This window comes from Erinaceus europaeus, chromosome 19 (assembly GCF_950295315.1).
Source record: "Erinaceus europaeus chromosome 19, mEriEur2.1, whole genome shotgun sequence".
Classification (NCBI taxonomy): Eukaryota; Metazoa; Chordata; class Mammalia; order Eulipotyphla; family Erinaceidae; genus Erinaceus; species Erinaceus europaeus.
The window spans coordinates 4,798,253-4,823,693 of NC_080180.1; the positions used below are offsets into that span (position 1 = coordinate 4,798,253).

The 25,441-nt window shown below is 48.4% G+C and overlaps 1 protein-coding gene across 5 annotated transcripts in view; it reads left to right on the forward strand.

Annotated features, from left to right (window-relative positions):
- TGFB2 (transforming growth factor beta 2) overlaps positions 1–25,441 on the forward strand; it is a 75,187-nt gene that overhangs the window by 37,594 nt on the left and 12,152 nt on the right. For all 5 annotated transcript variants that reach the window (XM_060178452.1, XM_060178450.1, XM_060178451.1 and 2 more), the window contains one exon: positions 8,005–8,168. In XM_060178452.1, the coding sequence (XP_060034435.1) occupies positions 8,005–8,168 (164 nt within the window). The remainder of the gene's footprint in view (positions 1–8,004; positions 8,169–25,441) is intronic.

Consider the following 25,441-nt stretch of genomic DNA (forward strand, 5'->3'; position numbering starts at 1 on the left):
TTTAAACCAGGCATGATGGCAGCCTCGAGTGTTTGGTCCCTGCCCTCGGCTGCTCAGCCAGGAGAGTGACCCACACTCACACGGGAGCCCATGATGCGTCTCCAGTGTGACTCTGCCCAGGACACAGTGGAAGCAGATGCAGGCTTTGCGTGCTTATGACCTGGGAGAATCCTTGCTCTGGTGCTGGGAGTCCCAGCTCTTTCTCTGCACCTCCTCCTCATTTCTCTAAATGCGCTAGCTCTGTCTGTCTGTCTGTCTGTCTACTATTATTAGGTTTAGTTAGTTTTTTTTTTTAATAAGATATGTCTTTTTAAGATTTTTATTTATTTATTAATGAGAAAGAGGAGAGAGAGAACGAACTGAACATCACTCTGGTACATGTGCTGCTGGGGATTAAACTCAGGACTTCATGCTTGGGAGTCCAGTGCTTTATCCACTGTGCCATCTCCGGGACCATAGGTTTCAGTGTGTGTTTTTTTAAATATTTATTTATTTATTCCCTTTTTGTTGCCCTTGTTGTTTTATTGTTGTAGTTGTTACTGATGTTGTTATTGATGTCATTGTTGTTGGATAGGACAGAGAGAAATGGAGAGAGGAGGGGAAGACAGAGAGGGGGAGAGAGAGACAGACACCTACAGACCTGCTTCACCACCTGTGAAGCGACTCCCCTGCAGGTGGGGAGCCGGGGCCTCGAACTGGGATCCTTACACCGGTCCTTGCGCTTTTGCGCCACCCACACTTAACCCGCTGTGCTACTGCCAAGTTTCAGTTTTTTAATTCACTTTTTTAAGTGAATTAAATTTGTTTATCTTGGGGGCCAGGCGGTAGCACAGTGGGTTAAGCACACATGGTGTGAAGCATAAGGACCGGCGTAAGGATCCCCGTTCGAGCCCCCGGCTCCCCACCTGCAGGGGAGTCGCTTCACAGGCGGTGAAGCAGGTCTGCAGGTGTCTGTCTTTCTCTCCCCCTCTCTGTCTTCCCCTCCTCTCTTGACTTTTCTCTGTCCTATCCAACAACAACAACAGTAACAACAGCAAAGAAAGACTGCTATTCTGTGGACTATATTTAAAAAAACTAATTGTTGATCTTTTTTTATTTTTGAGAAAGAGAAGCAGAGTTCAAAGCACTGCTCAGCCCTGCACATGGTATCAATGAGTGTCGAGCCTGAGCTCCTTGGGCACCCAACCCCTGTGCTCTCCTCAGTCCCAAAAGAGTCTGCTTTTTTGTTTGTTTGTTTTCCCATTCTTTCTCTTTTATTTGATAAGGCATACAGAAATGGAGACATATAGGGAGAAAGACAGTGAGAGACACCTGCTGCACTGCTTCACCACTTGTGAAGTCTGCCCCCTGCAGGTGACATGGCGCATAAAGATGCCTGCCTTGCACCCTTGAACATGGGCTGCTCACCTGTGCATTCAGTGATTTGGCTATTGCAGAGTAGTGGTTTTTCTACGAGGAAAAAAACCATTGGAGATATGTGTAAGCTTCGGGGGAAACAAGACAAGAAAGGCCAAATATTTTGTTTGGTTTTGTTGGCTTAGTACATGACACAGGAACCCTCAGAACTTGCCCACACTGGCTCTGAGTGTCACCACGGACTTCTGCAGCCAAAGGACGCAGCACACTTACCTGCTTCTTCATTGAAACCTCCCTGGATTGACCCTGAAAACAGTCATGTGAAATCTTACTGTTGATTGGGTTATAATTAAGATATGAAATCAATTTTTAATTTTTTTTTCAAAAAATACCACAAAGATATCACTGTATATTTATTCCTTTGTACTATTTATTTATTTGTATATGTTTCTTTTTTATTCCTTTACTGGGGGATTAATGTTTTACAGTCCACAGTAAATATAATAGTTTGTACATACATAACATTTCTCAGTTCTCCACATAACAATACAACCCCCATCCTGTTCCAGGACCTGAACACTCCCCCCACCACTCACCCTTTGTACTAGTTATTTTTAAATGGTTTTAAGTTGTCCGTTTATTCTTACTTGCTGGAATGTTTATTATTGGAGTCTGTATGCCCCACCGTAGTGTTGGATCAGAAACTGCATGCATGTTTAATTTTATTAGAGTAGATTACTTTCTGACATGACCACATTAATCAATAATCCCATCCATCATATATGAAAAGTTTTTTCTCTAATTCCTCAGTCATGAATTTCATAAATCCTGCTGACTTCTGTTATAAGTTATATTTCATAGTTTATTCTATTTACATTTCCCTGGCTTAAAAGGTTGAGCATAAAGTTACTTTTTCTTTTGCAGCCAGGGCATTTTTTAAAATTTTAACTAAAAACTTAGCTAATGTGGTGCTGGCATATGGAGCCAAGACCTCACCCAGACAAGAGAGAGAATGAGAGAGAGGTGGAGAGAGAGAGAAGAGAGAGAGAAGAGAGAGAAAGGGAAAACAACAGCAATCTACCATCCATAGAGCTTCCCCTGTGCATTTGTAGTGCTCCCATGTGGTGCCAGGGATCAAACCCAGGGCCCAGTAAGGCATGTGGTCTATTCTAGCAGCTACCTCCCAGCCTCTTATATTAGTTTTGGGTGTAAGAAAATTAAGTTTGAGTTCAGTATCATAAACATGTGCTGGGCTCTGATTTTAGGTGGGTGAGAGTTTGAGCTGGGCAGGACTGGCCTCCGGTGTGGTGGATGGGCAGTGCAGGTGCCAGATGCCACTGTTTCCCGGTCCCGCCATTGGAGTCAGCATGGGCCCTCCACCATGCTGTTTCTCATCTCCCAGCCTACTGGGAGAACCCACGGGCCCGTGACCCAGGGCAGGATCAATGCTGAGTTGGCTCTTGTTGTTTTCCTGTCACAAGTCCGCAGCGTGTTTGTGGAGACAGACTTCTTGAGGCAGCAAGCAGAGGCACGGACAGTTTCTGGGTGATGGGGTCAAGTCCAATGAGCCCCGAGGCTAGGGTGCTGGTTTAGGATACCAGCTTTAAGAAAAAATATCCCTCTTTTAGTCACAGAGCCGTATTACATGGAGTATCGAGCCATAAGATCTTCTTCCACTTGTCTGTGGATGGGCGTGTAGGCTGCGTCCACTCCTTGGCTATTGAGAATAATGCAGCTGTGAACATAGGGGTGCAGGTGTCCCCAAGAATCAGCGTTTGCTTGTCCTCTGGGTCTGTGTCTAGGAGAGCTACTGCTGGGTCGTCAGGCAATTCTACTTTTGTCTACTAAGGGCTCTCTAGACTTGTTGAAGGTTGGGGCTGCCTCCTTTGGGACCAAAGGGATGGTGCAGGAGGTGATGCTGTGGAGCGAACTGGGTGTAGAGCTGAAAGACAGTACCGGGAGTTTTATTCATAAGTAGAGTGCAGATGATTAGATCATGCAAACTGGCAAACATAAAACAAACATAAAAAGCAACCCAGCTGTCTCCTAGACTTTCTGAGAACCATGGTGGCTGGGGGCGGGGGCAGTGGTGGGTTCTGGGGGTGGTGGGGTCTCCAGATCTTTGGCAGTGGGTGCACGTGGAACTCTACCCCCGAGATTCTCTGATTTGGGACACTTACCAAAACACGTATACAAAAATTAAAAATCACAAGGAAGGATCCCTCACACCCAGAGAGCAAGAGGGGTACTTGACCCAGTAACTCACTGGACAGCTTGCTGCTTTGAGGGCATGTCTGGTGCTGTTCTCTCTCTCTCTCTCTCTCTCTGTCTCTCCCTCTCTCCCTCTCTTCCCATTCTTTTTCCTTCTTCTCTCTCTCCTTTCCTTTTTCCTTCCCTCCCTCCCTTCTCTCTCTCTCTCTTTCCATTGTTTTTGCTGTCACTGCTGTTGTTGGATAGGACAGAGAGAAATAAGGGGAGAACAGAGAGGGGGAGAGAAAGACAGACACCAGCAGACCTGCTTCACCTCTTGTGAAGTGACCCCCTTGCAGGTGGGAAGCCGAACTGGGATCCTTATGCCGGTCCTTGTGCTTCGCACCACATGCGCTTAACCCACTGTGCCACCGCCCGACTCCCTTCCTCCCTCTGTCTCTATCCCTACCTAAAATAAAATACAGTCAAGGAACTGGACTGCCGTCTCTCAGGCCAATGCAGTGGGGCAGAGGCAGGTGAGGCCTCTTGTCTCTCTCGCGTCAAGTGGAGTGAAGAGCCATGAAGTCCACTGACTCTGCGCTGGGCCCCAGCACTTCCAGTGGCTTTGGATGCGGCCAGTCTGAGTCAGGTCTCTTTCAAGACAGCTGCAGCCAGAGACACAAAGAACAGAAAATCCCAGTGAGATGTGGTTAACCACAGGGCATCCCTGGCCTCCAGCCCCACCCTGCCCTGCCCGATTCACCCCTGGGTGCTCCTGCCTCTCCCGCAGGGTCTGGAAGGTCCTCACTAGCTACTGGGTGCGGTGGGACAGGGGCGGGCCTTTCCCCGGGCTGCCCCAGCTCTGCACCCGGCTCTCTGCCATGGCCTTTGGGAGAAGCTCCTTCAGAGGCTTGCAGGAAGCTGTCTCCAGGGGTGTGGACAGAGGATGCAGGGGCTTCCTCCAGCCTCTGACCCAGCAGGGACTGAAGACTGCCAGGCTTGGGGACCCCAAGAGGGCTGGGGACAGCCGGACAGAGGAGGAGGGACAGCAGAGGACAGGAAGGCCCACCAGATGGGGTCCCCCGCTTGATGAGTGGACACGCTGGGGCCATTCCCCATCTTTCTGCCACTCAAGTTGGAAGGGTGTCAGTTGGTGGCTTCCTCTGTGGCCTTTGAAATATGTCACCCGTGAGGGAGGTGGGGGAGATGGCTTCTGTCACCTCTGCAGATGCAGAGGGGGACGGAGGGAGGGAGGAGGGGCTCCTCAGTCCACAGCTCTGCCTTTCCATGGCTTCCCCACCCCCACCCAGGCTGCAGCTCCCCTCTCCTGGCTTTCCCCAGCTCTGCCACTTGGGTGAAGATTTATTTTGTTCTGTTTTTGCCACCAGGCTTGGTTATTGCTGGGGCTTGGTGTCAGCCCTACAAACCCACTGCTTCTAGTGCCAAATAAGTAGTGACTTATTTGACAGGAAAGAGAGAAATTGAGAAGAGAAGGGGAGACAGAGAGGGAGGGAGGGTGGGAGGGAGAGAGAGAGAGAGAGAGAGAGAGAGAAGGAGAGAGAGAGACCTGCAGTATCTGCCTCAGCATTTATGAAGCTTCCCCCCTGCAGGTGGGGGAACAAAGGCTCAAACCTAGGCCCTAGACACTGCAGAGGGCTCTTCCCTCAGGTGCCCTGGCTGAGAGTCCAGCCTGCACTTGTCTCAGAAGAGGTTGATGTGGAAGGCTTATCTGACCCCCACATTCCTCCAGCTAATGCTGACAGGTGGCTCTGAGGAAGCCCCGGTGCATTTAACTGCTGAGACAGAGGAACCAGCACCCTGATGCGGTACTGGGGGTCCCCTCCCAGTGACTCCTCTTAAGATGGCTTAAGCACCGCAGGGTGCTCTTATCTGTGGGTTCTGGGCTTTGCTGTGGTGGGGAGTGATGTGAATTCAGAAGAAAGCAGACTTGCTTCTTCCCCCAGGCTGCCGATGGGTCGCTCAGTCCTTCCATCTGCAAGTGGGGAGGCAGAGCTTGGCTGGGCTGTGATTTCACAGACTGAATTCCAAAAAGTGACTCCATCAACCTGATATCTCCCAGCAGCAGTGGTGGGGAGGGTGGAGAAGGGGCCGGGACCACAAAAGGTGGGGTGGGGGTGAGGAGCTAGGCTCTGGGGAAAGGAGCTGTCGCCCCAGGATCTGGGCTGGCATTGGGCTGTGCCTTGCAAGGCTTTCAGAGAAGGCTGGCACTGCTTGTAAGGGCTCTCTCTGCTGGCTTTGTTTATCTCATTATCACTTTTAATTGCAACTGGGGCTTCCCACCTGTGTGATTCCACTGCTTCCTTTGGAGTGGTCTCCCCTTTCAGTCTCAAATAGAAAGCAACAGAGTGGGGCTGGGATTTTGTGCACCTGTTACCATGTGCAGGGACCCTGGTTTGAGACCCCACTTACCACCTACAAGGAAGATACTTCACAGGTGGTGAAGCAGGTCTGCAGGTGTCTTTCCTTATCTCTCTCTCTCTCTCTCTCTATATATATATATATATATATATATATATCCTCCCCTCTCAATTTCTCTCTATCCTATCAAGTAAAATGGAAAGAAAGAAAGGAAGGAAAAAAATGGCTTATGGGAACAGTGTATTCATAATGCTGGCAATGGGCCCCAGTGATAACCCTGGTGCCAACGGGGAAAAGAGAGAGAGAGAGAGAGACAGGGAGATGGGGAGACAGCATAATGGTTATACAAAAAAGGCTTTCATTCCTGAGTCACCAAAATACCAGGTTAAATCCCCAGCACCACCATAAGCCTGGACTGAGCAGTACTCTTATCTTTGTCTTTCTCTCTAAAATAATAAAAATTAAAATGTATTTTTAAAAAGAAAGAAAGTGACAGAGAGAGACACCACCATAGATAAAGCTTCCCCAGGCGCTGTGTGTGGGACTCCCAACTTGAATTCTGCCCAGTGAGCCATCACCCTCTCCCTCCCTCCAGTGACTCTCACTGAAGAATTTCTGAGGGGGCTGGGCGGTAGCGAAGTGGGTTAAGTGCACATGGCGCAAAGCGCTAGGACCGGCACAAGGACTCTGGTTCGAGCCCCCGGCTTCCCGCCTGCAGGGGAGTCACTTCACAGGCGGTGAAGCAGGTCTGCAGGTGTCTGTCTTTTTCTCCTCCTCTCTGTCTTCCCCTCCTCTCTCCATTTCTTTCTGTCCTATCCAACAACAATGGTAGCAATAACAACAATAACAATAACAACAACAAGGGCAACAAAAATGGGAAAAAATGGCCTCCAGGAGTAATGGATTGATAATGCAGGCACTGAGCACCCCCCTCCCTCTCTCTCTCTCTCTCCCTCTCTCTTTCTCTTTCTCCCTCTCCCTCTCTCTTCCTCTCTCTCTCTTCCTCTCCCTCCCTCTCTCTCTCCCTCTCTCTTTCTCTTTCTCCCTCTCCCTCTCTCTTCCTCTCTCTCTCTTTCTCCCTCTCTGTTCCTCTCCCTCTCTCTCTCCCTCTCTCTTTCTCCCTCTCTCCCTCTCTCTTCCTCTCTCTCTCTCTCTCTCTCTCTCTTTCTCTCTCTCACCTTGAGGCCACATCCCAGCAGTCCCAGGGAAGGGCCAGCCTACCATGGTCCCCCAGAGCTGCCTGCAGAAGTCACTTTTTCCTCCTGCTCCCCTGGGTCACTGTCACTGCCGGGCATCTGTGCCTCAGAGCAGCTTCTGCCCTTGGCTCTGGAACTGGCTGTTCAGTGATGAGGTGGGTGGAGAGGTGGGGGGCAGTTGGTCTCCCAGGCCAGAGGCCACTGGAAGGACAGTGGGCATGTCCCTGGGGCTTCACACATGCTGTAACCTCACTGTCTGCATAGACAGAGACACGGAGATGGAGAGAGGGAGAGATGGCACAGTACCAAAGCTGCCACAGTGTCCTGGCTTGTCCCATGTGCAGGCCCTGCCCCTGAGCCAGGAGCCCCACTGTGCCAGCTCCCTGGAGGGCCTGCCACGCACCTAGCTCAGCACTGGCCCAACACCACATGGAGAGGGTCCCGGGACCTTTCCACACAGCCGTGGGCCCCTGAGCTTGGCTTCCTCTGCAGATTCAGGGCACCCTGTGAAGTGGGAAGGGAGAGTACTCAGAGGCCAGTGCTTCAGAGAAAAAGCACAGGGCTCAGACCTGGGAAGCTCACTCTCTGCACATCTGGTGAAAGCAACCCTCCTCCCCACACACAACCCAGCTTCTAGGGTCTCCATTCAGCAGCTTCTAGAGCAAAGGGCTCACATGCGCTCTGTGGAGCTGGAAGTGGTTAGTTAATCTCCGTCCATCCGCTGCTCCTGTAACCAGAGGCACACACTTCTTTCTCCCTGTTTGGAAATGGAATTGTGCTGTAGATCCCTTTCCATCAACTGCGAGTCCCGTTCCCTCCACCCCTCCTTGCCCCTTGGCAGTGGCTTCCTGATTGTCACGTCCATCCGCCCTGCTCTTTGCAGATGCCATCCCGCCCACGTTCTACAGACCCTACTTCAGGATCGTGCGTTTTGACGTTTCGGCAATGGAGAAGAACGCTTCCAACCTGGTGAAGGCCGAGTTCAGAGTCTTCCGCCTCCAGAACTCCAGAGCCAAGGTTTCTGAGCAGCGGATCGAGCTGTACCAGGTATCTCACCTGCTGCGGTGAGCTGCTGGGACCCTCATGCTCAGGAGGAGGCAGTTGAACTTGCCTCTGCCATGAGCTGCTGGGAACCGCTCCCGTGCGTCCGCAGACTCCTTATTGTTTTTCTCAGGCAACTTGAATATCTTTATCATCTCCTTAAGTATAGTTGGTGGGTAGCTGTGTCAAAGATGAGGATGGTGGTTGTGGTGATATTGGTGGTGGTGGTGGTGATGATGGTGGTAGTGATGGCAGTGTTGGCATTGATGGTGATAATAGAGGTGGTGATGATGTTGGTTATCATGGTGGTGGTGGTGATGGTGGTGATGATGGTGATGTTGATGGTTGTGGTGATATTGGTGGTGGTGATGATGTTAATGGTTGTGGTGATGGTGGTATTGATGGTGGTGATGATAGAGGTAGTGATGTTGGTGATGGTGGTGGTGATGGTGATGACTGATGATTGATGGCAATAGTACAGGGATTTTAGGTGGCTGAACACCACTCTTTAGAGCAGGACTTCAGCTCTTTGGAGAACTCTGATTTTCACAAGAAGGAGCCTCTGGTTTCTAGCTGCTATCTGGTCACCGTAGTACTTGGCACACAGTTGGCAGTTTGCATTATGGAGGAGGGGGAATGACGTCCTCATCCAGCTTCTCAGGGGGTGAAGTTGCTTATTAGGGCTTTCCAGAGCAGTGGTTTAAGCTGGGGAAGAGAGAGGGTGGTGGGAGAGAGAGAGGGGGGGGGAACTCATGTATGGGTATGCATACACAAGTGGAGATGTGCAGGCCAACTCTCATGTGTCTTCTCCAAGTGTGAGAGTCCCAGAGGGGCTCCAAGAAGGAGCACCTATGGTCCCCCTCATGGGGATTCTGATTCTCTCTGGAGACAGGGCAGCTGTCCTCCAGACAGATGAGGTTCACAGAGTTTCTCAGGCGATGCCCTGGTGATGATTCTCATTTAGGAATCACTCAGCTAGTTAAGACATAACCCAAGCTTTTGGGGTCATCTGGCCTATGAAATATCTTGACAGGCTCCTAGGGTGGGGACACCAGGTCGTAAAGACCTCGCTAGCATTTTGGTGGGCTCGGCCTTAGTTCTGTGGGGCAGGGCCTCTGCTCATCCTGCCTGCCAGGGTAGGAAGGTCTCTGGAGCATCGGTGGAAGTCATATTTCACTGGGCAGAGGGCATGGACCTCACTTCTCTCCTGCCTCTGCAGAGCAGTCTGATAGAGCTGTGGCAGGGTCTGAGAAGACACGGCTTGCTGTCCTGGCTGTCTCAGGCTTCTGTTATATAAATAGCTCGAAGCAGCCTATGCCACTGGGAATGGCACAGTGATAGAATTCTGGGCTGATAAGCAGGACGGCCTGAGACTGACCATCAGCATCTCGTGTGCCAGAATGATGCTCTTGTTCACTCTTACAAGGGTGGGACTGAGTTGATAAATAGCATTATTTCCAGGCCTGGCTTCAGGAACACCAGCACTGCGGGGATAGGAGAAGGGAAGGCCCTCTGACAAAGACAAAGAGAAATAGGAAGGGGAAATGGGACATTCCCCAAACAGGGCTGGGTGTCACTGTGCTTTTATTTATTTATTTATTCATTTATTTCCTTTTGTTGCCCTTGTTGTTTTTATTGTTGTAGTTATTGTTGTTGTTATTGATGTCATCATTGTTGGATAGGACAGAGAGAAATGGAGAGAGGAGGGGAAGACAGAGAGGGGGAGAGAAAGAGAGACACTGCCTGTGAAGCGACTCCCCTGCAGGTGGGGAGCTGGGGGCTTGAACCCGGGATCCTTATGCCGGTCCTTGTGCTTTGCGCCACCTGCGCTTAACCCGCTGTGCCACTGCCTGACTCCCCATCACTGTGCTTTTATAGCCCCGTGTGGGTAGCGTCCCTCACTGGGACAGTTCTGAGGCTGTGCTGTCCAACCCACACTGTCACTGCTGCTCTCCTCACATGAGGAAACTCGCCTGCATCTTTCTTTGATGAGATTGGTCCTTTACTTAGGATGAAAATAATGCCTGATGTTGGGGGTTGGAAAAGGAGACAATAAGGAAGGAGAATCTTCTCTCAGATGAATGTCAGGGGCAGGGAGAGGAATGGCTGCCCGGCCACTTCCATGGCACTGTTTAGGGTGTGTGCATGGGTGTGTGTGTGTAATCGCAGCAAAAGACCTTATTCCTTAGTATCTTATTTTGTTTATTGTGGACCGGTATGTGTGCAGTCAACTCACCATTCCTGGTTTACTTTTACATCCAGAGAGAGAGACAGACAGAGAAAGAGAGAGACAGAGAGAACACAGCATTGGGGCTTTCCCCCCTGGAGCCACTCCACCCCTCACACAGTGCCTGGGCTCAAACCTGGCAAGTCAGGCACCCTAACCCTAGCTGGCTAGTTTTCTCTCCAGCCCTCCACATGCGATTTTAAACTCAAAAATTCTGGCTGAGCACCAGAAGTTCAAGGTGGATGGAAAAAAGTTGCTTCTGAAGGGAATCTAGCACTACGAGATGGAGGTGTGGCTCCTAATCTCAAATCTACTCACAAGTATGCCTGCAAATGCTTGAGTGCACACACACACACACACACACACACACACTCACACATTCATACACACACACACTCACACACACACACACACACACTCACACATTCATACACACACACACTCACACACACACACACACACACTCACACACACACACACTCACACTCACACACACACACACTCACACACACACTCATACACACACTCACACACACACACTCACACACATACTCATACACACACTCACACACACACACTCACACACACACTCACACACATACTCACACACATTCACACACACACACACACTCACACATACACACACACATACACTCACACACACACTCACACATACACACTCACACGCACACAAACTCACACATACATACTCACACACACACACAAACTCACACACGCACACACACACACTCACACACACACTCACACATTCATACACACACACACTCACACACTCACACACACACTCACACATTCATACACACACACACTCACACACACACACACTCACACATTCATACACACACACACTCACACACACACACACTCACACACACACTCACACATTCATACACACACACACACTCACACACACACACACTCACACACACACTCACACATTCATAAACACACACACTCACACACACACTCACACATTCATAAACACACACACACACACACACACTCACACACACACTCACACATTCATACACACACACACTCACACACACACACACTCACACACACACACTCACACACACACACTCACACACACTCATACACACACTCACACACACACACTCACACACACACTCACACACATACTCACACACATTCACACACACACTCACACACACACTCACACATACACACACACATACACTCACACACACACTCACACATACACACTCACACGCACACAAACTCACACATACATACTCACACACACACAAACTCACACACGCACACACACACTCACACACACACTCACACATTCATACACACACATACTCACACACACACACACACACACTCACACACACACACACACACACTCACACATTCATACACACACACACACACACATTCATACACACACACTCACACACACACACACACACACTCACACACACACACTCACACACACACTCACACATTCATACACACACACACTCACACACACACACACTCACACACACACTCACACATTCATACACACACACTCACACACACACACACACACACACACTCACACATTCATAAACACACACACTCACACACACACTCACACACACACTCACACATTCATACACACACACACTCACACACACACACACACACACACACACACTCACACACACACTCACACATTCATACACACACACACACACACACTCACACACCTTTCATGTCTCCATTGCCCAAGGCTAGACAAGACAGAGGAGGTCAGCCAAGAATGTGCTCAGCCCTGGGGTGGCAGTGGGGCCCTAAAGCCACAGCCAGAGCATGTCAGCACAAGGCTGTTCAGAGCTCGGGTTTTCTCAGACCCGAATGGAATGGCTTGCTGGCCTGGGAGAACTCATATCCTTATCATTTACCATGGGTCCTGAGGTGACCCTTGGAGCATGTACAGGACCCCCGGACAAGTGGTGTAGACATGCTGGGTTCAGATAACCCTTTCATCTCATGCAGCAGAAGATAATGACTCTGAGCTTTGCTTTCTTTCTTCTTGTTTTTTTTTTTTTTTTAACTTTTAAAAAAGATAGATTTAATAATGATCAACAAGACTATAGGATAAGAGGGAGTTCCACACAATTCCCACCACCAGAGTTCTGCATCCCCTCCTCTCCTTTGGAAGCTTCCCTATTCTTTATCCCTCTGGGAGCATGGACCCAGGGTCATTATGGGGAGCAGAAGGTGGGAATTCTGGCTTCTGTAATTGCTTCTCCACCGGACATGGCATTGGCAGGTCAGTTCATGCTCCCAGCCTGTTTCTGTCTTTCCCTAGTGGGGCAGGGGTTGAGGGGAGTGGGGTTCCAGGGCATATCTGTGAGGTCGTCTGTCCAGTGAAGTCAGGTTGGCATCATGGTAGCCTCTGCAACTTGGTGGAACTCCTGAGAGAGACTGAGAGGGCCAGAGCACTGCTCTAGTTTATGAGAGTGCCTGGAATTGAACTTGGACTCCTATGGCCTTAGGGCTTAGTGTTTCCACTGGCTATTGCTATCTTGTCAGCCTGTCAGAAGCCTTATTTATAAATAATTTTAAGACACAGCAGTCCGTACTTCCTGCTTTGATTTTCCTGAGGTTCTTATCCCCCACTCCGTTCTCAGTAAAAGCCATCGCTTCAGTAACAACTTCACCTGGACGAAAATGGCTCCCAAGATGAGCCTTAGAACCTATTACTTTCCGATACCAACAGAGATCAGGATTTTTTTTTTTGGGGGGGATGGGAGTCAGAGTTTGGGGGGGAGGTGGTGCAGGGCACTTTTGTGCTAGACATTTCCCCAGAGTCTTAAACACACACACACACACACACACACACACACACACACACACACACACACACAATCGGGGCCGGGTGATGACACACCTGGTTGAGCACACATGTTACGATGCACAAGGACCCAGGTTCAAGCCCCCAGTCCCCACCTGTAGGGGAAAGCTTTTGCAAGTGGTGAAGCAGGGCTGCAGGTATCTCTCCCTCTCTGTCTCCCCCTACCCTCTTGATTTCTAGCTGTATTGATGCAATAAATAAAAAATAATAATAATAAAATACACCATTAGGAATTTTGTCAATGGAGACAGATCTGGACTTTGGAAAGGCAATGGTGGTGAAATGTGACAGAGCTGATTTCCTTCTGTGACAGTAGTTTTTGAAGAGCCAGCTCTGAAATCAAGCCCCTCTCTGTCTCTAGTGCTCCTCCCACCTGTCTAGTCCTCCTTCCTCCCTCTGGCCTCCTGGGGTCACCCCAGGGCCACCTGGCTGTTCCTCTCTACCTCCGGAGCGGCTGCTGGAACCATAAGTGACCCAGTGAGGATGCAGGTTGGACCAGTCTCCTGCATTGGCCTCTTGCCTCTCTCAAAGAATGCCAGCATCCGTTCTGTCTGGGGAGGCTGTCCCTGGCCTGCTCCCCACCAGCTCCCAGCACTGGGGTGCTCTCCCAGTAGAGGATTCCCTATTCTGACTTGAGACTCCACCATCTCTGCTCTGTCCCCTCACAGTCCTGTGGACACTGTCCACTCCTCCCCGTGACCAGGCTCTCTTCATCCTCGAAGGCTGGCCTAGCCTCCCAGATCCCTCTTCCTGGTGCTTCCTGCCTCTATTTTTCTCTGTCTGGTTCTCTTCTTGCTCAGCTCTCTCATTTTTTTCTCTCTCTTTAAGATTTACTCCATGGGAGAGAGAGAGGGGGGGGGGGCAGAGCAGTGCTTTTAGTCTTGGCATGTGCCGAAGCTGGGGATTGAACCTGGGGCCTGGTGTGTGTGACTCCTGTGTGCTCCACTGCTGAGCCTGCTGCCACCCAGGCTTCCTTCCTCCCTGCCCCTCATGGTTTGCTGTGCCAGTCTTCTGCTCCATTCTGATCTGTATGTGTTTTCTTTTTAAATCAATTTTGTTTTTATTTATTATTGGACAGAGACAGAGAGAAATTGAGAAAGGAGGGGGAGATAGAGAGAGAGAAAAAGAGATAGACACCTGCAGCCCTGCTTCACCATTTGTGAAGTTTTCACCTCGCAGGTGGGCACCAGGGGTTTGAACCTGGGTCCTTGCACACTGTAATGTGTGTGCTTAACCAGGTGCACCACTGCCTCATGCCTGGCCCTGTGTATGTGTTTTCTTGCCTTCCCTCTGGAGATAAATTTTTGGGACAATATCTGGTGTTGAGGCAATGCTCCTCACATCTCTGAGTGAATCTGAGGAAAATTCCAAAGTGGGATTTAAATATGCAAGGGCTGAATTGGACCGAAGTGTCTGACATAAGCAGATGGCTCTTTTGAGGAGCATTATTTATGTGGGTTTGGAAATCCTGCTGTTTGTTTCACGAGTATGTTTACATGAAGAGAGAAACACACAGGTGTACACACACACACACACACACACACACACAAACACACGTGTTGTTGTTCATTCAGCTCCAGTGTCCATTAGGTGAGTCGTAGCCCTGTGGTAGTGAAGTCACATAGAGCCTGACAACTAACTCACCAGGTGGGGTGTCTGCCTGACTATGCACACAGTCCAGATGGGAACCCCGGCCCTACGTGGGGGTGCCAGGGCACTGGAGGGCACCCCGGAGCTGTAGCCTTTCTCTTTCTCTCTCTGCGTAAAAATGACTAAGGAGCAACACAGTCGTGTATGTGAAAGGCCCTGGCTCCTCAGAAAAATCCTATGTAATATGTTACAGAAACTGACACTTAGGGGGCTGGGCAGTGGTGTAGTGCGTTAAGCGCACATAGTACGAAGCACAAGGACCCTCGCAAGGATCCCAGTTTGAGTCCTGGCTCGCCACCTGTGGGGGTGGGTGGACGCTTCACAAACGATGAAGCAGGTCTGCAGGTGTCTGTCTTTCTCTCTCCCTCTCTATCTTCCCCATCTCTCTCAATGTCTCTCTGTCCTATCCAATAAAATAGAAAAATGCCCACAGGAGCTGTGGATCCATAGTGCCAGCCCCGAGCCCCAGCAATAATCCTAGAGGCAAAATAGACAAATAAATAAATAGAAATAAAAAGAAACTGATACTTAGGCTGACCCATAAACTTCATGTGTCTGGAAAGAAAGAAGGAAGGAAGCAAGAAAGGGATAAAGGAAGGAAGGAAGGAAGGAAGGAAGGAAGGAAGGAAGGAAGGAAGAGGGGAGGAAAGAAGAGGAACTGGCCCATTCCTTTCTCCAGCCTGTGCTTCTTGGGTTCATGATGTCAGCTGAATTGGACGGGGCTGGGGTAGGGGACACAGGAGTGGCCCACATTGTGGAAAGTAAGGCAAAGACACAGCTGCATGTCCCCCACAGGCATGTTTCCCTGTGGGTGTGTGTCAGGCCCAGTCAGTGGACCTGGGGTGAGGGTCAGGTGAGCTGAAGAAGCAGTGGTAGGGGGCAGATGGGCTCAGGACAGGGTCATCTCAGCTTCTGACCTAGTTTCCCTGTGACTCCTGGAGCTGAGGGGGAAGGCACACCAACCTTCCGCCATCTCAGCTGAGACTTCAGTCCAGCTGGGTCATCCCTGAGGAGGGGGGTTCTGTAGGATGACCATGAAAGACAACCCTTCGTAAAACCCCAGTCTCTGGGGCTTTCCATCCACACAGAAAATGCGCCCCTCCCCGAACCCGAGCCCTTGAGCTTTGTCTGAAGAGAAAGAGCAAAGCAGTGATGGAAACAATGGGGAATTGTCAGATGTTTTCATCAGCCACAGAAGAATGTGTGTGTGTGTGTGTGTGTGTGTGTGTGTGTGTATGTGTGTGTGTGTGTGTGTTTAAGGCCTGGCTGGTGGCATTCCCTTGGAGGTCACGCAAGCTCCCTGCTTGCCTGGCTTCGTCCTAACTGCTCCTGGGCACATGCCACTCAGAGACCACTCAGCATGTGCCACTGGTGTTAGAGAGGGGTGCTAGTGCAGTGACTGAGGTCCAGACAGACTGCGTGTGTCCATGCATCTGTCTTTGGAAGCTGCCGTGTGTTCCATGGGAATCAACTCTGCGGACTCTCGAGGCTTCTGCAGCAAATGTGACTTCAGGTCTGCAAAGGAGCCATGGAGGTGTTGGCAGTGGACGTGGGGCAAGGTGGGGGTACTATGGGGGTCTGGAAGTCACCCCGAAAGGCCTTGCTGGAACCCCGTCCAGCGAGCCATAGCAGGGGCTCAGTGGCACAGGCAGGGTGTGACGTCTGCATGCTCCCATTCTTCTCTGCTTTCACAGATTTCTGCGGGGTGCTGCATGGAGAGCCTGTACAGTGAGACAGAAAGCCTGGCAGGCCCCCAATGGGCTGCAGGCTTGGTCTGTGCAGCCTTCTCCTGGCATCAGGGTGTGAAGTCATGGCTTACAGGGAGATTGGTACTCTGTGACTAGGAGGGATGGCTTATCTGCTGGACAGCACATCCCAAGAGAGACTCTAAATGGTGACAAAGCCAAGTTCAGACAGGCAGTTCTCAGTGACCAGAGGTCTGCAGATACCAGAGCAGCGTCTCTCAGACAGGTCTCTGTACCCACAGCCTAGACATCACATGGATGAATGTGGATTCTTGGACCCCAACATTATTCCTATGAAGCCAGGGATTCAGAGACAGGACCAAACTCTCCAGATGTTTGTCATGCAGGCTGGAATTCAAGCCACTGGCTACAAGAGCCAAAATTCCTCCCTCTTCCCCCCTTTCTCTCACTCTCTGTCTCTCTATCCCATGCCATTCCAGAAAGGATCTGGGGTGGAAAACCTGACCTCACAGTTTGTGTAAGAAGAAAAGAGTTTTTGTTTTGTTTTACCAAAAGTTTACTGTAAGTCAGTGGTCCTTGCCAAAAGTAAATAGTTGCATTAAAAATAGTGACCAGAACAAAGGCAACACTAGCTGCTCCCCTCACACTTGGCAGAGTCCGAGTATTCTCCATAATCTGCTAAACCGTGTCTGGAATTTGGTGAGAAACTGACTTTGAGAATGAGCTTGACGAAGACAAGGGGGCACGGTCCTGAAAGAGGCAGCCGAGAAGGAACTACTTGCTGGGATTGTGGTCTGACATCCAGAAAAAAGGGAACTTGGGGACCAGGTGGCGGTGCTCCAGATTAAGTGCACAGAGTACTAAGCGCAAGGACCAGCTCAAGGATCCAGGTTCAATCCTCTGGCTCCCCACCTGCAGGGGGGATGCTTCACAAGCAATAAGCAGGTCTTTAAGTGTCTTTTTCTCTCTCCCTCTCTATCTCTCCCTCCTCTCTCAATTTCTCTCTGTCCTAGCCAATAAAATGGAACAAAAATGGCTACCGGGAGCAGTGGGCTCGCAGTGCCAGCGCTGAGCCCCAGTGATAAGCCCGGAGCTACAGAGAGAGGGGAGGCGGGGATAGGGAATTTCACATTTTCCAGATAAAGTACAGCACTGTACCAGATAAAGTACAGTCCTCTCTACTGGCACTGGGAGGTGCTGGGGCATGGGGGTGTGGGGGAAAAATTTCCCTACTGGTGTCTTCAGGCCTGTCAGTCTTCACCTGTAGCAGGTAGATAGAGAGGGCCACAAGGCCCCCCCTTACTGGGTTTTAGAGAAAGACTGAAAAAGGTCCCATCATCGAAAAATGCAAAACTGAATACACATGCAATGGCACTGCTGCCTACTGAGGTAAGCTGATGGGGATCTGAAATCCGAGATCAAGAAGAACTCGCACCCTTTTTCCAAAAAGTGAATGAGTTGTCTCAAAAAGTAGTGAGCTCCCTGTCCACGGCCGTTCTTCAAAGACAGAGATGTCAGGGATTGAGTTGTCATGGGAAGACTTAGGTTCTCGCCTCATGCAAGTGTTTTTGACCTTAAAGTCCAGGACTCAAGGCCAGGCTGAACTAAGGAGGGTGGTGCTTACAACCTCCGGAATGGCTGTGCACAGGTAGTCGCGAGGAGGGGAGATCTGGACCAGCCGGACCCCCCTTCTGGGGCTGAGCGGGAGGGAGAGTGTCGGCGACTTGAGAAAAGAAAATACACCAAGTCTGGAGTTCTGTCAAGGCAGTGACTCGCTTTATTGAGGAAAAGGCCATTCTTAATAGGCAGGAGGTGGAGGCAGGGATGGAAAGGTAGGGTGAGATGACGTCAGAGGGGGTGTGAGGTGGCGTCACCATCGGTGGGGGGCCTATGCTCTTTACGCATCATCAGCTGGAGGGCAGAGGTGAATTCAGGCATGGCCTACAGGAAATGTTGTGTCACTCTGAGGAAGTTAGTGACCGTCAGCGAAATTCGAGCCAGGCTTACGGAGTGTCAGCTGGGCCTAGATCAGGACCAAGCAGGCCCCAACACTTAACGTTTGCGAGTCACTGCGAACATTAAAAGCAGGCGGCCATGGGAGTAGCGCATGTGCTGCTAACACTCAAGACAGTAAGAATAAGATGGCCAACTGACCCACAGCAGGTCTTTTTGGCAGCCATGGGGTCAGATCCCTTTTCATCAGCAGCATGGTGGGGTTGGCCCTTGGTTCCCCTAGCTCTCTGTTTATGTCAGAATAAGACAACTGATACAGACTTCTCAGCGCTTTCTTACTTGTTAATCTGCAGTGTCTCAGAGGGGACTTGGTGTCCAGGTTGACTCTTGAGATGGCTTAACAGCATTATCCATGTAGGGGGTAAAACATGCCCTGGCCTACTTTTTACATCTTGACTTTCAATTTTGCTCCCAAACTGTTGGAGAACCCCAGTGATCTCTGCCTCTCTGTACTCTCTCCACTGGCTGTTTTCCAGTGACAGGGATGAATGCACCCTTTTGTGGAGGGTGATTTTGCAATTCGGTGAAGAGCCTTGAGCTTTGCCAGTGCTGATCTGTGGGTATATTGCTCGTCTTGTAGATACTGTGTGTGTGTGTGTGTGTGTGTGTGTGTGTATACTGTGAGGAGAATAGCAAGGAAACATCACTGTCGGTGATAGCTGAAGCAGGCTCAGCCTAATCTTATTTCAGCGTCTTACACGTTCTCTTTTGCAACTCACTCGGAAATTGTTGTTGTTGGTTATCTAAAGAATTCAGTTTAGGGAAGAGCTCTTTTGTATTTCTTATATTTTAGCTTCATGTGTGTGTATGCGTGTGCATGTATGCATGCAGTTTACACACGAAAGTCCTTATAGGAGGCTAAGAATGTTCATCTGCCTGAGGCTCTGCCTGGTGTCCATTGGCGTTTAATGCTTTGCTTTTCCAGAGCGTCATCGACGACTTCCAGTTTTCAGTTTCCCTTCTTCTTCTTCTTCTTCTAGCGTTTGCCCTTCTTCCGTAGCCAGTCAACAGCGTCAGGTTGAGCCTGATGTCAAGTTTCGAGACCTCCTTTGAATCTGGAGAGGTGGCAGTCGTTGACTATGTGGGTCACAGTCTGTCTGGAGCCGCAGGGGCAGTTCGGGTCGTCTCTGGCTCCCCAGCGATGGAACATAGCGGCGCACCGGCCATGGCCTGTTCCATAGCGATTGAGGAGGGCCCAATCATAACGTGCCAGGTCAAAGCCGGGTTGACGCTTGCAGGGGTCTGTGATGAGGTGTTTGTTCTTGACCTCAGCTGACTGCCAACTCTGTTTCCAAGAGACTGGAACAGAGAAGTTCAGTTTCCCTGAAGCCTCAGGACAGCTGCTGAGCCAACTAGATGCAGGCTTCTGGGTCTTTTTTTTTTTTTTTTTTGGTCATATTATGCCTTTTGTTATTGATTTCACAACTGTCATTCTCATATCGAAAATGAGAAAAAAAACAGTGGTAGAGTCTACACAGTAGAACATCTGCCTTTCATCCATATTTAGGCTTACACTTTAGTGACATTATTGGCTAGCTGCCACCCCTGTCCGGTTCCAGAATGCTTTCATCACCTGTTTCTGTTAAGTCACAATTAAATTAATTAATTAATTAATTATTTTACTAGAGCACTGGTCAGCTCTGGCTGGTGGTGGTGCAGGGGATTGAACCTGGCACTTCAGAGCCTCAGGCACAAGAGTGTGCATAACCATTATACTATTTACCCCCTCCCAAATCTTGACTTCTCTCTATTTCCCCTCTACCCCTGGAAATCTCTATTCTACTTCCTGCAAAACTGCTTTTACTGGGTACCTCCTGAAAGTGGGTTGGTTATGATATTTGCCCTTTAAAAAATGTTATCTTTACTGATTTATTGGATAGAGATAGAAATTGAGAGAAAGGGGGATAGAAAGAGAGAGGGACAGAGAAGTACCTGAAGCCCTGCTTCACCATTTGTGAAGCTTTCCCCCTGCAGGTGGGGATGTGGGGCTTGAAGCCAGGTCCTTGCACATTGTCACATGTACGCTTAACTAGGTGCACCACCACCTGGTCCCCAATACTTGCCTATTTGAATCTGGCTTCTTTCACCCAGCATAACATCTTCACCATTCACCCAGAATAACGTCTTCACTCTTCACCCAGCTTGCAGTGTGTGTCAGAATTTTATTCTTGGCCAATGCTGGGCTGTAGATATATGCTTCCTTTTGTCTCTGTGTGTATCTGTTTGTGCTATTTTACATTCTTTTACTTCGGGCTCTTTTTGATAAATTCTTCTATGAGCATTGGGTTTCTGCTTTCAGATCTCTGAGGGTATTTACCTAAGGTGGGACTTCAGGGCCATGTCATAATTCTAAATGGACCTTGTTGAAGCAGCACCTGTTTTCCAAAACAACAATTAACTTTTCTGAAATAATCTGTCTTGTAAAGATTTTCTAAGGCATTGGACTTGGTCTTTACAGAAGCAGCAGCTCTCTCTCTGGTCCTGTATTTCATCAGTTTTTAAAATTTTTGTTTATTATTGGATAGAGCCAAAGAGAAATTGAGAGGGATGGGGAGATAGAGAAAGAGAGAGTCCAGAGATATTTATTTATTATTGGATAGAGCCAAAGAGAGATTGAGAGGGAGGGAGAGATAGAGAAAGAGAGAGTCCAGACATGCCTGCAGCCCTATATCTCCACTCGTGAAGCTTTCCCCCTGCAGATGGGGACCAGAGGCTTGAACCTGGGTCCTTGCACACTGTGATCTGTGTGCTTAACCAGGGGCACCACCACCTGGCCCCTTTCATCAATTTCTACACCACTTGTAAGGTTGTAATGTTAAATCTATCATAAACAGGGTTAGAAACATATATAACTGAGATTTGCCAGCCATACATTTCAGCTGGTCAGTCCAGCTATGCTTAGAACATACTAGAAAATATTGTACAGCCAATGGTGTTTGCAAAGTAGTGGGACGGCTTCGTGTGTGTGTGTGTGTGTGTGTGTGTGTGTGTGTGTGTTTCAAAACAGATGGAGAATGTTGGCTTAATCTGGCCAGTTAAATGGAGCATAGCTAAGAGAGCTTTTTTACTCAGCTAAATTATCGTTGCCATAATAAGATATGTAAAAGAATTTTGAAGCGACTGCGGCCCTAGAAAAAACAGTAACAGCTGCATCTCCATGATAGTACACTCGCTGTTGGCAGATTGCAGAGGCAAACAGCAAAGATTAAAAAATAGAACAGGAAGTTGGCCGATTGGGCTGGTTTTAAAATAAACCCTTGAATTTAGGAAAGAACAAAGTGATAATAACAGTCGGTTGATTTTCTTGCCTCACAGTTTCATTTATCATGGGTAATAAGCACAAGATCAACAGAGAATAAGGAGGTCGTAGAGGAAAGAAGATACCCTTAGAAAGAAGATACCCTTCAGGTTGAGACTTAAGCCATGGCCATTTGATTAGAAGGTGTCTGAGCCATTTTTGGAAAGAAAGCGCAACACTGTAGGAGGAAGGCGTACTTTCATAGAGCATCATCCATCCTTGTTAGTGACCTGAGTGATTAAAGGTTTGAGAAATTGCCCCTCTAAATATGGGCCAAGGCAACTGGGTTTATTTAGCTGAGAGAGAGAGAGAGAGAGAGAGAGAGAGAGAGGCAGAGGCAGAGGGAGAGGCAGAGGGAGATGGAGAAGGAGAGGGAGAGGGAGAGGGAGAGGGAGAGAGAATGCTAAGAGGGACTTAATAATAGCCTCCAAGAACATGAGCAAGATTCTCTGAGTGACAGAAAGCAGCTGTTTCTTGTTACTGCAGAAAGCTGGATAAGACAGAACGAAGAGAAATTACAGCAAGTGGGCTGGGGACTCCTTGTCCATAAAATTCAAGACAACAAGCCCACAAGCCCAGAGCCATGTCTTCATTTCAAGGTGATATAACTAGTTGGTTGTCTTTCTTCGGTGACCTCTTCTTTCTAAGTTGACCTCTTCTTGACCCATGAAGGGATATAGAGGACCCTTTGCCTGAGTGAGAAGAACAAGTTGCTCTCTGTCAAAGCCTACCAGTGTTCTGAAGGAAGGCCTTATCTTGTAATAAGAGTTAAAAAGAAAAGTGTTTCAGAATCACTTTTCTCCCCTTTGGTCTGTTTTCAAAGCAAAGGCATCTAGACTGACCCCTTCTTCTAAGAGGCAAAGAGTTTCCATAAATTTGCCAGCATGTGTTTTCTCTGTCGATCTGTTCAATACGATTCTAAAAAAAATATGTGTTTTAAGACATATAACTTTAATTTTTTATTATCTTGATTTATTTATTGGATAGGGACAGTCAGAAATCGAGAGGGAAGGGGGTGATAGAGAGAGACAGAGAGACACCTGAAGCACTGCTTCACCACTCGCAAAGCTTTCCCCCTGCAGGTGGGGACCAGGGGCTCAAACCTAGGTCCTTAAGCATTTATAACATATGTGCTTAATCATGTGGGTTGCCTCCCGGCTTCAAAACATAGAAGTCATAGATAGATGTGCACCACAGACATTGACTATATAGTATCTATCAAATCTACAGGGAAAACTCCCTTTTGTTGTGGGCAATGTATTTGGGCTGTGAAAATGAATAGCATACACTATGCCAAGCAGACAGAGTTATGAAATAATGAGTCTTTCTGAGAAGTCAACTAGGGGAAGGAATTCAAGCCTGTAAAACACATTCTATGGCTACTAGCTTTCAGACCTTAAGCAGACTTACCTGAAAGTGTCTTCTCCGCTGACATTTTTGTCATTGTCCTTCTAAGTCAGATTGCTAAAGGCATTTATTCTGAATTGCAGAAATGGTGCCTTATTTGCCTAACTCGGAATGACTTGAGTCAACAAGAGTTGGCCTCTAGAGTGTTGGCTGTTGTTGAGTTGTATATTTATGCCAGCAGTAATCTTTATTTTCTTAAGATTTTTAATTTACTTATTAGTGAGAGAGAGAGAGAAGAAAAAGAGAGAAAGAGAACCAGGTATTACTCTGGTACACACACTGCCAGGGAATGAACTCAGGACCTCATGCTTGGGAGTCCAGCACCTTATCCAATGCACCACCTTCCAGACCATGGCATTACTCCTGGGCTCATTCCACATGGTATAGTTGTCTTCGTCTTCTTTCAAAAGCAGCCTGGCTTATAAAGACTTTCCAAAGAATTGTACTTGGAAGCAATAACTCTCTTTCCTGGGTTTCATCAATTTCTAGAACACTTAACTTGTATGGTTATAGTATCAGATTTACCCTAAACAGATTTAGAAACATATGCAGTTGATTCTTGGTATGCATACAGCTCAACTGTTAAGAGAAGAAATGCTGTGGTCCAGGAGTTGGCACAGTGGATAAAGCATTGGACTTTCAAGCAAGAGGTCCTGAGTTCGATCCCTGGCATCACATGTACCAGAGTGATGTCTGGTTCTTTCTCTCTCCTCCTCTTATCTTTCTCATAAATAAATAAATAAAACCTTTAAAAAATTAAATTTGCCATAATTTTAAAAAAAAAAAAGAGAGCAGAACTGCTTAGAACATGAATAGAGTATGCTACCAATGGGCCAGCATCTGTTATCACCATATTCAAGACCTTTGCCTCTATCTCAGAGTGCTCTTTGCCTTCTGAAAAGCCTGGGGGGGTGTAGTCATGATCCAGCCCTGACTTCCCCAATTCTTTTGACCTTCCAGTCTCCAGCACTGAAGTGGGAAGATGAGCTGGCATTGCTGTGAGTTCTCTCTCCACACTTGTTCATTGTGTTCTTTTGGGTGAATGACTTAACCTCCTAAACTTCAGTTTCCTGAATCTGCCTCTCAGGAATGATTGTGGATTAAACTAAAGGAAATCATGTGTGCTAAGCCCATAGGCCTGTATGCCCTGTGCTCAAATCATGTTTCTGTACTTCTCTTGAATTTCCAAAGAGACTTTCTTGCCAGTGGAAGAATTGTGACTACCCTAGACTGACTCTCCTCTCTCTCTCTCTGACTTAATATTGATTTACAAAATTACAAGATAACAGGGGAACAATTGCACACCGTTCCCACCACCACCTTTCTGTATGCCCATACCCTCCAAAGTGAGCTACAGCAGTTCTCTTAAGGCTGTATTTCTGGGTTAACTATCACTCTACAACTACCTGTCTATATTTGCAGACACTAGCCCATTTATTCTGATGGTCCCAGCTTCTCTTCCTTTTCAAGTCACACATACACCTATGACTACATCCAAATGTCCCTCTGTTTTTCCTCTTCTCTCTCTGGGTCCTGGTGGAGCTGGACTTCAGGGCCCTCTGGTCATCTTCCGCCTGTCATTTCTCCCCCACTGAGGGTACGGACCAAAATTCTTTTTGGGGTGCAGAAGGTGGGAGTTCTGGCTTCTTTAATTGCTTCTCTGCTGGACATGAGTCTTGGCGGGTGGATTCACACCCCCAGCCTGTTTCTATCTTCCCCTCGTGGGGCAGAGCTCTGGGGAGGGGTGACTTTAGGACACATTGGTGAGGTTGTCTGTCCAGGGAAGTCATGCCCTAGACTCTCTTCATTAGGGAGGACTTGTTGCATAAGAGTGGCAGTTCAGTATAGTAGATTCTGCCTAAAATCCACTCCAGATTTCAATGACATGACTCTCTTTCCTTTTCTAAACATATCTTCCCTCCAATAAAATGAAGTTCAATAGAATGCCAAATATTCTTCTTTTTAAAATATTTATTTATTCCCTTTTGGTGGCCTTTTTTTATTGTTACAGTTATTATTGATGTCATCATTGTTGGATAGGACAGAGAGAAATGGAGAGAGGAGGGGAAGACAGAGAGAGGGAAA